Here is a 15073-nt window from a genome sequence, read left to right as displayed (position 1 = left end):
ACCACATAGAGGCTACTGTAGGCCTGTATTGAACACTACATAGAGGGTACTGTAGGCCTGAACACCACATAGAGGCTACTGTAGGCCTGTATTGAACACCACATAGAGGCTACTGTAGGCCTGTATTGAACACTACATAGAGGGTACTGTAGGCCTGAACACCTCATAGAGGCTACTGTAGGCCTGTACACCACATAGAGGCTACTGTAGGCCTGTATTGAACACCTCATAGAGGCTACTGTAGGCCTGAACACCACACAGAGGCTACTGTAGGCCTGTATTGAACACCTCATAGAGGCTACTGTAGGCCTGTATTGAACACCACATAGAGGCTACTGTAGGCCTGTATTGAACACCACATAGAGGCTACTGTAGGCCCGAACACCACATAGAGGCTACTGTAGGCCTGAACACCACAGAGGCTACCGTAGGCTGGAACACCACATAGAGGCTACTGTAGGCCTGTATTGAACACTACATAGAGGGTACTGTAGGCCTGAACACCACATAGAGGCTACTGTAGGCCTGTATTGAACACCACATAGAGGCTACTGTAGGCCTGTATTGAACACTACATAGAGGGTACTGTAGGTCTGAACACCTCATAGAGGCTACTGTAGGCCTGTACACCACATAGAGGCTACTGTAGGCCTGTATTGAACACCTCATAGAGGCTACTGTAGGCCTGAACACCACACAGAGGCTACTGTAGGCCTGTATTAAACACCACATAGAGGCTACTGTAGGCCTGTATTGAACACCACATAGAGGCTACTGTAGGCCTGTATTGAACACCACATAGAGGCTGCTGTAGGCCTGAACACCACATAGAGGCTACTGTAGGCCTGAACACCACATAGAGGCTACTGTAGGCCTGAACACCACATAGAGGCTACTGTAGGCCTGTATTGAACACCACATAGAGGCTACTGTAGGCCAGAACACCACATAGAGACTACAGGGTTGATAGGTTTATAACCGCAGGGTTACACAACATATATACAAACTCTGTTTGGATTTGTGCATGAGGTAAGAGGACCTTAACCCTAAGCCCTAACCTCTGAGCTGTGTGAGGACTTCAGCCTTTAACAATTCCCTAGGATGAAGTTTTAGTCTTTAAACCTTGTTTGCTTCTTGAGGTAAAGGACCAGCATCAAGGTTTAAGTCTTGAGGTAAGAGGACCAGCATCAAGGTTTAAGTCTTGACATAAGAGGACCAGCATCGTGGTTTTAATCTTGACGTAAGAGGACCAGCCTCATGGTTTTAGTCTTGAGGTAAGAGGACCAGCATCATGGTTTTAGTCTTGAGGTAAGAAGACCAGCATCATGGTTTTAGTCTATCAACCTCGTCTGCTTCTTGAGGTAAGAGGACCAGCCTCATGGTTTTAATCTATTAGCCTTGTCTGCTTCTTGAGTTGGGAGGTCCAGCATCATGGTTTTAGTCTTGAGGTAAGAGGACCAGCATCAAGGTTTTAGTCTTGAGGTAAGAGGCCCAGCATTATGGCTTTAGTCTTGAGGTAAGAGGACCAGCCTCATGATTTTAGTCTTGAGGTAAGAGGACCAGCATCATGGTTTTAGTCTTGAGGTAAGAGGACCAGCATCAAGGTTTTAGTCTTGAGGTAAGAGGCCCAGCATTATGGCTTTAGTCTTGAGGTAAGAGGACCAGCCTCATGATTTTAGTCTTGAGGTAAGAGGACCAGCATCATGGTTTTAGTCTTGAGGTAAGACGACCAGCATCAAGGTTTTAGTCTATCAACCTTGTCTGTTTCTTGAGGTAAGAGGACCAGCCTCATGGTTTTAGTCTTGAGGTAAGAGGACCAGCATCATGGTTTTAATCTATCAGCCTTGTCTGCTTCTTGAGTTAGGAGGTCCAGCATCATGGTTTTAGTCTTGAGGTAAGAGGACCAGCATCAAGGTTTTAGTCTTGAGGTAAGAGGCCCAGCATTATGGCTTTAGTCTTGAGGTAAGAGGACCAGCCTCATGATTTTAGTCTTGAGGTAAGAGGACCAGCATCATGGTTTTAGTCTTGAGGTAAGAGGACCAGCATCAAGGTTTAAGTCTTGAGGTAAGAGGACCAGCATCATGGTTTTAGTCTTGAGGTAAGACGACCAGCATCAAGGTTTTAGTCTATCAACCTTGTCTGTTTCTTGAGGTAAGAGGACCAGCCTCATGGTTTTAGTCTTGAGGTAAGAGGACCAGCATCATGGTTTTAATCTATCAGCCTTGTCTGCTTCTTGAGTTAAGAGGACCAGCATCAATGTTTTAGTCTTGAGGTAAGAGGCCCAGCATTATGGTTTTAGTCTTGAGGTAAGAGGACCAGCATCATGGTTTAAGTCTTGAGGTAAGAGGACCAGCCTCATGGTTTTAGTCTTGAGGTAAGAGGACCAGCCTCATGGTTTTAGTCTTGAGGTAAGAGGACCAGCCTCATGGTTTTAGTCTTAAGGTAAGAGGACCAGCCTCATTGTTTTAGTCTTGAGGTAAGAGGACCAGCCTCATGGTTTTAGTCTATCAACCTTGTCTGTTTCAGCCGTCTCAGCAACCACCTGTAGTAATCGTCAGAAGAACACTCCCACCGTCCAACTCTTAAACTATTAAAAACCATCTCCTGTCCCAGCCACCAACAGAACCTCAGGTCTCCTGACCCAGCCATCAATAGAGCCTGAGGTGTTCTGTCCCAGCCACCAACAGAACCTCAGGTCTTCTGATCCAGCCACCAATAGAACCTCAGGTGTCTTGACCCAGCCACCAATAGAACCTCAGGTCTCCTGACCCAGCCACCAATTGAGCCTGTGGTGTTCTGTCCCAGCCACCAATTGAACCTCAGGTCTTCTGACCCAGCCACCAATAGAACCTCAGGTCTCTTGGCCCAGCCACCAATTGAGCCTGTGGTGTTCTGTCCCAGCCACCAACAGAACCTCAGGTCTTCTGACCCAGCCACCAATAGAGCCTGAGGTGTTCTGACCCAGCCACCAATAGAACCTGAGGTGTTCTGACCCAGCCACCAATAGAACCTCAGGTCTCCTGACCCAGCCACCAATAAAACCTGAGGTCTCCTGACCCAGCCACCAACAGAACCTCAGGTCTCCTGACCCAGCCACCAATAGAACCTCAGGTGTTCTGTCTGTCATGAAAACATGTCAGTCTCTATATTCAACATCAACAACACCTTGTATCCCTCCATGCTTCCCTCTATCTCCCCATCCCTCCCTCCCTCTCTCTCATCCCTCCGTCCACCCCTCCCTCTATCTCTCCATCTCTCTATCCCTCCATCCCTCCCTCTATCGCTCCATGCCTCCCTCCATCCCTCTCTCTATCCATCCCTCCCTTTAAACTATGGTGAGCTCCCTGCAGGGAGGTTCATCCCGCTAACAAGAACCAGCATGCTACTGATCAAAGAAATTCCTCAGATGTTTCTGACTCTGAAAATAACCTCTCTTCCCATCTTTCTCTCTCTCTCTCGCTCTCTCTCAGGGTGGTAGAGATGCCGTATGCGTACCAGTGCTGTGTCTACGGGTCATGTGACAGCTATAAGCCCATCAGCCAACCGGAGACTGAGCAGAGCAGTGAGGAGGAGGAGCTAGACCAGAGGACCGTCGCCCTATACCCCATCCACACAGACACACTCTGTAAGAACCCATACACACAGCGCACGCACACATACACAGCGCACGCACACATACTGTAAGAACACACAGCGCACGCGCACGTAGACACACAGAACGCACACACACACACACAGCGCATGTACACACACTGTAAGAACGCACACACACAGCGCACGCAGACACACAGAACGCACACACACACAGCGCACGCACACATACTGTAAGAACGCACACACACACACAGCGCACGCAGACACACAGAACGCACACACACACACAGCACATGCACACACACACAGCGCACGCACACATACTGTAAGAACGCACACACACACACAGCGCACGCAGACACAGAACGCACACACACACACAGCGCACGCAGACACAGAACGCACACACACACACAGCGCACGCAGACACAGAACGCACACACACACACACAGCGCACGCACACATACTGTAAGAACGCACACAGCACACACACACACAGCGCGCACACACAGCGCACGCAGACACACAGAACGCACACACACACACAGCACACGTACACACACTGTAAGAACGCACACACACACAGCGCAGGCACACACACTGTAAGAACGCACACACACACCACCATTACACACACACACACAGCGCACGTACACACACTGTAAGAACGCACACACACACACAGCACAGATACTGTAAGAACGCACACACACACACACACACACACAGCACACACACTGTAAGAACGCAAAAAAACACACACAGCACACATACTGTAAGAACACACACACACACACACACACACAGCACACATACTGTAAGAACACACACACACAGCACACATACTGTAAGAACACACACACACACAGCACACATACTGTAAGAACACACACACACACTGGGTTTCGGGGTCAGGGCAGGGTAACAGGCTAATGTTCTGACTGTGAGTCTGGAACAGATGCTGTTTCGAACATGTCAGAGCCCTACTTAACCATAGATACCTGGCACAGCAGCACACACTCTCCTTTCTCTTATCTATAGACTTCATTACCTTATCTATAGACTCCATTATCTTATCTATAGACTCCATTATCTTATCTATAGACCATTACCTTATCTATAGACTCCATTATCTTATATATAGACTTCTTTCTCTTATCTATTGACTTCATTATCTTATCTATAGACTTCATTACCTTATATATAGACCATCACCTTATCTATTGACTTCATTATCTTATCTATAGACCATTACCTTATCGATTGACTCCATTATCTTATCTATAGACCATTACCTTATCTGTTGACTTCATTATCTTATCTGCAGACCATTACCTTATCTATTGAATTCATTATCTTATCTATAGACCATTACCTTATCTATTGACTTTGTTATCTTATCTATAGAATATGTTATCTTATCTATAGACTCCTTTCTCTTATCTATAGACTCCATTACCTTATCTATAGACCATTACCTTATCTATAGACCATTACCTTATCTATTGACTTCATTATCTTATCTATAGACTCAATTACCTTATCTATTGACTTCATTATCTTATCTATAGACCATTACCTTATCTATTGACTTCATTATCTTATCTATAGACTACATTACCTTATCTATAGAGTCCGTTATCTTATCTATAGACTCCATTCTCTTATCTATAGACTCCATTACCTTATCTATAGAATCCATTATCTTACCTATTGACTTCATTATCTTATATATATACTTTTTTCTCGTATCTATAGTTCCATTGTCTTATATATAGACTCCATTATCTTATCTATAAACTCCATTCTCTTATCTATAGACTTCATTGTCTTGTATATAGACACCATTATGTTATCTATAGACTCCATTATCTTATACATTGACTCATTATCTTATCTATAAAGTCCATTATCGTAGCTATAAACTTCATTACATTATTTATAGACTCCATTATTGTATTGATATACCCCATTATCTTATCTATGGACTCCATTATCTTACCTACAGACTCCATTATCTTATCCATAGACTTCATTATCTTATACATAGACTTCATTCTGTTGTCTATATACTCCATTATCGTATCTATAGACATCATTATCGTATCTATAGACTCCTTATCTTATATATACTCCATTATCTAACTTGACATTTCTGTTGTTTATTCAGATGACCAAGACCAGGAGGATCTCCAGATGGAGATACAGGAATCTAAACTACAGACTAACATCCAGTGCTCACCTGTACCAGGTACACACACCTAATACACCTGTACCAGGTACACACACCCAATACACCTGTACCAGGTACACACACACCACTGTTTAATACACCTGTACCAGGTACACAAACACCACTGTTTAATACACCTGTACCAGGTACACACACACCACTGTTTAATACACCTGTACCAGGTACACACACCACTGTTTAATACACCTGTACCAGGTACACACACCACTGTTTAATACACCTGTACCAGGTACACACACCTCTGTTTAATACACCTGTACCAGGTACACACACCTAATACACCTGTACCAGGTACACACACCACTGTTTAATAGACCTGTACCAGGTACACACACCACTGTTTAATACACCTGTACCAGGTACACACACCTAATACACCTGTACCAGGTACACACACCTATGTTTAATAGACCTGTACCAGGTACACACCTAATACACCTGTACCAGGTACACACACCACTGTTTAATACACCTGTACCAGGTACACACACCTAATACACCTGTACCAGGTACACACACCACTGTTTAATAGACCTGTACCAGGTACACACACCACTGTTTAATACACCTGTACCAGGTACACACACCACTGTTTAATACTCCTGTACCAGGTACACACACCTATGTTTAATAGACCTGTACCAGGTACACACACCTAATACACCTGTACCAGGTACACACACCACTGTTTAATAGACCTGTACCAGGTACACACACCTAATACACCTGTACCAGGTACACACACCACTGTTTAATAGACCTGTACCAGGTACACACACCTAATACACCTGTACCAGGTACACACACCACTGTTTAATAGACCTGTACCAGGTACACACACCTAATACACCTGTACCAGGTACACACACCACTGTTTAATAGACCTGTACCAGGTACACACACCTAATACACCTGTACCAGGTACACACACCACTGTTTAATACACCTGTACCAGGTACACACACCTAATACACATGTACCAGGTACACACACCACTGTTTAATAGACCTGTACCAGGTACACACACCTAATACACCTGTACCAGGTACACACACCACTGTTTAATACACCTGTACCAGGTACACACACCTAATACACCTGTACCAGGTACACACACCACTGTTTAATACACCTGTACCAGGTACACACACCACTGTTTAATACTCCTGTACCAGGTACACACTCCTCTGTTTAATAGACCTGTACCAGGTACACACAACACTGTTTAATATACCTGTACCAGGTACACACACCTCTGTTTAATACACCTGTACCAGGTACACACACCTAATACACCTGTACCAGGTACACACACCTATGTTTAATACTCGTGTACCAGGTACACACACCACTGTTTAATACACCTGTACCAGGTACACACACCACTGTTTAATACACCTGTACCAGGTACACACACCACAGTTTAATAGACCTGTACCAGGTACACACACCTAATACACCTGTACCAGGTACACACACCACTGTTTAATAGACCTGTACCAGGTACACACACCTAATACACCTGTACCAGGTACACACACCACTGTTTAATACACCTGTACCAGGTACACACACCACTGTTTAATATACCTGTACCAGGTACACACACCACTGTTTAATACTCCTGTACCAGGTACACACACCTCTGTTTAATATACCTGTACCAGGTACACACACCTCTGTTTAATATACCTGTACCAGGTACACACACCACTGTTTAATATACCTGTACCAGGTACACACACCACTGTTTAATACTCCTGTACCAGGTACACACACCTCTGTTTAATATACCTGTACCAGGTACACACACCTCTGTTTAATATACCTGTACCAGGTACACACACCTCTGTTTAATATACCTGTACCAGGTACACACACCACTGTTTAATACTCCTGTACCAGGTACACACACCTCTGTTTAATACACCTGTACCAGGTACACACACCACTGTTTAATACTCCTGTACCAGGTACACACACCTCTGTTTAATATACCTGTACCAGGTACACACACCTAATACACCTGTACCAGGTACATACACCACTGTTTAATAGACCTGTACCAGGGTACTCACACCTAATACACCTGTACCAGGTACACACACCACTGTTTAATACTCCTGTACCAGGTACACACACCTCTGTTTAATATACCTGTACCAGGTACACACACCTAATACACCTGTACCAGGTACATACACCACTGTTTAATAGACCTGTACCAGGGTACTCACACCTAATACACCTGTACCAGGTACACACACCACTGTTTAATAGACCTGTACCAGGTACACACACCTAATACACCTGTACCAGGTACACACACCACTGTTTAATATACCTGTACCAGGTACACACACCACTGTTTAATACACCTGTACCAGGTACACACACCACTGTTTAATATACCTGTACCAGGTACACACACCACTGTTTAATAGACCTGTACCAGGTACACACACCTAATACACCTGTACCAGGTACACACACCACTGTTTAATAGACCTGTACCAGGTACACACACCACTGTTTAATACACCTGTACCAGGTACACACACCTCTGTTTAATACACCTGTACCAGGTACACACACCTAATACACCTGTACCAGGTACACACACCACTGTTTAATACACCTGTACCAGGTACACACACCTCTGTTTAATATACCTGTACCAGGTACACACACCACTGTTTAATACTCCTGTACCAGGTACACACACCTCTGTTTAATATACCTGTACCAGGTACACACACCTCTGTTTAATATACCTGTACCAGGTACACACACCTCTCTTTAATATACCTGTACCAGGTACACACACCACTGTTTAATACTCCTGTACCAGGTACACACACCTCTGTTTAATATACCTGTACCAGGTACACACACCTCTGTTTAATATACCTGTACCAGGTACACACACCTCTGTTTAATATACCTGTACCAGGTACACACACCACTGTTTAATACTCCTGTACCAGGTACACACACCTCTGTTTAATACACCTGTACCAGGTACACACACCACTGTTTAATACTCCTGTACCAGGTACACACACCTCTGTTTAATATACCTGTACCAGGTACACACACCTAATACACCTGTACCAGGTACATACACCACTGTTTAATAGACCTGTACCAGGTACTCACACCTAATACACCTGTACCAGGTACACACACCACTGTTTAATAGACCTGTACCAGGTACACACACCTAATACACCTGTACCAGGTACACACACCACTGTTTAATACTCCTGGTTATCTCACCATCACAGATGAAATCACACGGACGTTAACCTCATACGCCTTGCTTATACAATCACTTGTGATGGATGTGGTTCAAGTCTTGAATGAGTGTATTGTTAAATACAGCGCATTCATAAAGTATTCAGACCCCTTGACTTTTTCCACATTTTGTTACGTTACAGCCTTATTCTAAAATTGATTAAATAAACCATTTTCCTCAACAATCTACACATAATACCCCATAATGACATCACAATACCCCATAATGACATCACAATACCCCTAATGACATCACAATGACAAGGAAAAACAGTTTTTTAGGAAAATTTGCAAAATGTATTAAAATTCTAAAACTGAAATACCTTATTCATATAAGTATTCAGACCCTCTGGTATGAGACTGGACATTGAGCTCAGGTGCATCCTGTTTCCATTGATCATCTTGAGATGTTTCTACAACTTGATTGGAGTCCACCTGTGGTAAAATCAAATGATTGGACATTATTTGGAAAGGCACACGCCTGTCTATAGAAGGTCCCACAGTTGACAGTGCATGGCAGAGCAAAAATGAATCCATGCGGTCGAGACAGGATTGTGTCGAGGCACAGATCTGGGGAAGGGTACCAAAACATTTCTGCAGAATTGAAGGTCCCCAAGAACACAGTGGCCTCCATCATTCTTAAATGGGAGAAGTTTGGAACCACCAAGACTCTTCCTAGAGCTGGTCGCCCGGCCAAACTGAGCAATCGGGGGAGAAGGGCCTTGGTCAGAGCTCCAGAGTTCCTCTGTGGAGATTTTTTTATTTTAATTTGACCTTTATTTAACTAGGCAAGTCAGTTAAGAACAAATTCTTATTTTCTATTAGGTTAACTGCCTGTTCAGGGGCAGAACGACAGATTTGTACCTTGTCAGCTCGGGGATTTGAACTTGCAACCTTCCGGTTACTAGTCCAACGCCTAGTGGTTACTAACCTGCCGCCCCAGGGGGAACCTTCCATCTCTGCAGCACTCCACCAATCAGGCCTTTATGGTAGTGGCTTCAGGACACGTTTCTGAATGTCCTTCAGTGCAGCAACGCTCCCCATCCAACCTGACAGAGCTTGATCTGCAGAGAAGAATGGGAGACATTCCCCAAATACAGGTGTACCAAGCTTGTAGCATCATACCTGTTAGCAGTTGATGTTGTTATTTAATAACACAGACCCCAAAGCAAATCAGGGGGAGGAACATAGGTTCATTCAAAGAGAACAAATCATACTTGGAGGTAGATGGTAGATGTTCATGCTCCCCTGTCCTCAGTGATTCTCTCTCCAGTGATTCTCTCTCCAGGGATTCTCTCTCCAGGGATTCTCTCCAGTGATTCTCTCTCCAGTGATTCTCTCTCCAGTGATTCTCTCTCCAGTGATTCTCTCTCCAGGGATTCTCTCTCCAGTGATTCTCTCTCCAGTGATTCTCTGTCCAGTGATTCTCTCTCCAGGGATTCTCTCCTCAGTGATTCTCTCCTCAGTGATTCTATCCTCAGTGATTCTCTCCTCAGGGATTATCTCCTCAGTGATTCTCTCCAGTGATTCTCTCTCCAGGGATTCTCTCTCCAGGGATTCTCTCTCCAGTGATTCTCTCTCCAGGGATTCTCTCTCCAGGGATTCTCTCTCCAGTGATTCTCTCCAGGGATTCTCTCTCCAGTGATTCTCTGTCCAGTGATTCTCTCTCCAGGGATTCTCTCCTCAGTGATTCTCTCCTCAGTGATTCTCTCCTCAGTGATTCTCTCCTCAGGGATTATCTCCTCAGTGATTCTCTCCAGTGATTCTCTTTCCAGTGATTCTCTCTCCAGGGATTCTCTCTCCAGGGATTCTCTCTCCAGGGATTCTCTCTCCAGTGATTCTCTCTCCAGGGATTCTCTCTCCAGGGATTCTCTCTCCAGGGATTCTCTCTCCAGTGATTCTCTCTCCAGGGATTCTCTCTCCAGGGATTATCTCTCCAGTGATTCTCTCTCCAGGGATTCTCTCCTCAGTGATTCTCTCTCCAGGGATTCTCTCCTCAGTGATTCTCTCCTCAGTGATTCTCTCCTCAGGGATTCTCTCCTCAGCGATTCTCTCCTCAGTGATTCTCTCCTGTGATTCTCTCCAGGGATTCTCTCTCCAGTGATTCTCTCTCCAGTGATTCTCTCTCCAGGGATTCTCTCTCCAGTGATTCTCTCTCCAGGGATTCTCTCCAGGGATTCTCTCCTCAGTGATTCTCTCTCCAGGGATTCTCTCTCCAGTGATTCTCTCTCCAGGGATTCTCTCCTCAGTGATTCTCTCCTGTGATTCTCTCCAGTGATTCTCTCTCCAGGGATTCTCTCCAGTGATTCTCTCCTCAGTGATTCTCTCTCCAGGGATTCTCTCCTCAGTGATTCTCTCCTGTGATTCTCTCCTGTGATTCTCTCTCCAGTGATTCTCTCCTCAGTGATTCTCTCTCCAGGGATTCTCTCCTCAGTGATTCTCTCCAGGAATTCTCTCCTGTGATTCTCTCCTGTGATTCTCTCCTGTGATTCTCTCCAGTGATTCTCTCCTCAGTGATTCTCTCTCCAGTGATTCTTTCTCAAGTTATTCTCTCCTGTGATTCTCTCTCCAGTGATTCACTCCAGTGATTCTCTCCACAGAACAAAGTCACAGGATCTAGTTTTATAACCCAGCCCTATTCTGTGGTTGACCAATTAGAATTCCTTGCAATAAAACTGGGCCAATGGCCAAATAACAAGTAACCTATTTCAGAAGACAAATTCCTCCCATGTCTCTGATCCATTGCTCATTAATTCCCTTTTCCAGAAAAAACCCACTTTCCATTGATCGTTGGGACTCTATTGACTTGTAGTCCTCTGTGTTGTGTATTTATCTTTATATTCTAGCAGACCCTAGAAGACTGGAGGCTGTAATCACTGTTAAAGGTGCTTCAACAAAGTACTGAGTAAAGAGTCTGAATACTTATGGAAATGTGACATTTTAGTTCTCTATTTGAAATACATATCATTTCTAAAAACCTGTTTTGGTTTTGTCATTATGGGGTATTGTGATGTCATTATGGGGTATTGTGATGTCATTATGGGGTATTGTGATGTCATTATAGGGTATTGTGATGTCATTATAGGGTATTGTGATGTCATTATAGGGTATTGTGATGTCATTATGGGGTATTGTGATGTCATTATGGGGTATTGTGATGTCATTATGGGGTATTGTGATGTCATTATGGGGTATTGTGATGTCATTATGAGGTATTGTGATGTCATTATGGGGTATTGTGATGTCATTATAGGGTATTGTGATGTCATTATGGGGTATTGTGATGTCATTATGGGGTATTGTGATGTCATTATGTGTTATTGTGATGTCATTATGGGGTATTGTGATGTCATTATGAGGTATTGTGATGTCATTATGGGGTATTGTGATGTCATTATAGGGTATTGTGATGTCATTATGGGGTATTGTGATGTCATTATGGGGTATCGTGATGTCATTATGGGGTATCGTGATGTCATTATGGGGTATTGTGATGTCATTATGGGGTATTGTGATGTCATTATGGGGTATTGTGATGTCATTATGAGGTATTGTGATGTCATTATGGGGTATTGTGATGTCATTATGGGGTATTGTGTGTAGATTGATGAGGGGGAAAAACTATTTAAATTTTTTTAGAATAAGACTGTAACCTAATGTGGAAAAAGTCAAGAGGTCTGAATACTTTCCTAATGCACTGTATATTGTTAAACGTACGTCTGTCTCGCCCGCCTAGGTCCGTTCCGGCCATGTGACTCCCTGCTAGGCAGCTGGTTGGTCCGTGTGGGTCTGTGGTGCGTCTCCATCGTGTCTCTACTTGGGAACTCTCTCTTGCTGCTGTCGCTCTTCGGTTCGGCGGGCTATCTCTCCCCGCTGCGGTTCACCACCGCCTGCATGGCCGCTGCCAACCTCCTAACCGGCGTATGCACATGCACGCTCGCCCTCGTGGACGCCCTCACGCTGGGAGAATTTGGACGCCACGGCGCCCGCTGGGAGTCGGGTCCCGGTTGCCAGGTGACGGGGTGGGTGTGGGTGTTTGCGTCCGAGGCGAGCGTGCTGCTGTTGACCCTGGCAGCCGTGCAGTGTGGCATGAGCGTGACGTGCGCACGGGCCTACGGAAAGGCGCCCTCACACGGGAGCATCCGTACGTGCGCGTTATTCTGCCTCACCCTCTCTCTCACCCTGGCATCCCTCCCTCTGGTCAATGTGGGAGAGTACGGTTCCTCCCCTCTCTGCCTGCCCTCCCCCTTGCATCCCCCCTCCTCCCATCCACCCTCCTCTCTAGGCTTCCCTCTCTCTCTGATCATGATGAATACTTTGTGTCTGCTGATAGTGACAGTCTCCTACATCCGTCTGTACTGGGAGCTGCTGAGAGGAGAGTGCGAGGGGCTGTGGGACTGTAGCATGATTAAACACATCACCTGGTTGATCTTCATCAACGGTCTCCTCTACATCCCAGTGGCCTTCCTGTCTCTCTGCTCCCTGCTGGGACTGCTTTCTCTGGGGGAGGAAGTGCTGAAGTCTGTCCTGCTCCTTCTACAACCTCTCCCCTCCTGCCTCAACCCACTCCTCTTCCTCCTATTCACCCGAGACCACACCCACTTCTTGTTCTGGCCACATCCCAAGGCACGCCCCCAGTTATACCGGGACCGCACGCTTGAAGACTCGCTGGTCTCTGTGGACACAGAGAAGAGCTTGTGTTCTGATTTATCGACGCAGGTGTCACTCGCCGAAGCAGACGCCCTCTACGGTGGAAGCGCCGCCCTTCAACCCCGGATGGATCCAATCAGATTATCCCACTGCTCTTCTTCCTCCTCCTCCTCCTCGGTTCCTCTGATCCCGTGTCAGACACCTTTCCCCAGCCTAAGCGAAAGAGAGATGGAGAGTGAAATAGATATGGAGAGCGAGAGGGAGGCAGAGTGGTAAGGTATGAATCACTAAACTACAATGGGACACAATCTCAGTTGTCAAGCACCGCTGGCTGGGACCCTACGAGACATTATAAACCAACACATTCCCTACTGCCTCCCTCCTCTCTCCTTCCTTCCCTCTCTCTCCTTCCCTTCCTCCCTCCTCCCCTCCTCTCTCTCCTTCCCTCCCTCCTCTCTCCTTCCCTCCCTCCTTTCCTTCCCTCCCTCCTCTCTCCTTCCCTCCCTCTCTCTCTCCTTCCCCCCTCTCTCTCCTTCCCTCCCTCCTCTCTCCTTCCCTCCCTCCTCTCTCCTTCCATCCCTCTCTCTCCTTCCCTCCCTCCTCTCTCCTTTCCTCCCTCCTCTCTCCGTTCCTCCCTCCTCTCTCCTTCCCCCCTTCCCTCCCTCTCTCTCCTTCCTTCCCTCCCTCCCTCTCCTTCCCTCCCTCCCTCCCTCCCTCTCCTTCCCTCCCTCCCTCCCTCCCTCCCTCTCCTTCCTTCCTTCCCTCCCTCCCTCCCTCCCTCCCTCCCTCCCTCCCTCCCTCCCTCCCTCCCTCCCTCCCTCCCTCTCCTTCCCTCCCTCCCTCCCTCCCTCCCTCTCCTTCCCTCCCTCCCTCCCTCCCTCCCTCCCTCCCTCCCTCCCTCTCCTCCCTCTCTCCCTCTCTCCCTCTCTCCCTCCCTCTCCTCCCTCCCTCTCCTCCCTCCCTCCCTCCCTCCCTCTCCCCCTCCCTCCCTCTCCATCCATCCCTCACTCATAAGGGGACCATTACAGAAGACCGGCAGCAGGGGGCTTTTGAAAGTGCATCAGTCCTGGAGAAAGCATCTTCATTAATGTCAGCATCGCTCCACACAGAGACATCGTACAACAGTATTGAAGAGTCTACTACTAAGTATATCACTAAGGCCTCAATTCAATCCAACCTGCATTAAGGTCTTTTCACAGTAGCTCTTTTTCCAAAGATCAAATGAACTCACAGACTGGTCTTGGGTACTGTATAAAACCTACAACTACTAGCAGGGT

General features: G+C 46.2%; 1 protein-coding gene across 1 annotated transcript in view; it reads left to right on the top strand.

Moving 5' to 3' along the window:
• LOC110531300 (leucine-rich repeat-containing G-protein coupled receptor 6) overlaps window positions 1-14260 on the top strand; it is a 102640-nt gene extending 88380 nt beyond the window's left edge. The window contains exons 16-18 of the mRNA XM_036989121.1: window positions 3471-3625; window positions 5766-5846; window positions 12883-14260. Of these exons, the coding sequence (XP_036845016.1) occupies window positions 3471-3625; window positions 5766-5846; window positions 12883-14072 (1426 nt within the window). The 3' untranslated portion in view covers window positions 14073-14260. The remainder of the gene's footprint in view (window positions 1-3470; window positions 3626-5765; window positions 5847-12882) is intronic.
• The last annotated feature ends 813 nt before the right edge of the window (window positions 14261-15073 follow it).

The sequence above is a fragment of the Oncorhynchus mykiss genome, chromosome 9, assembly GCF_013265735.2.
Source record: "Oncorhynchus mykiss isolate Arlee chromosome 9, USDA_OmykA_1.1, whole genome shotgun sequence".
Taxonomy (NCBI): Eukaryota; Metazoa; Chordata; class Actinopteri; order Salmoniformes; family Salmonidae; genus Oncorhynchus; species Oncorhynchus mykiss.
The sequence above is the reverse complement of the archived record's forward strand: the minus strand, read 5'-3'. Positions and strand labels throughout refer to the sequence as shown.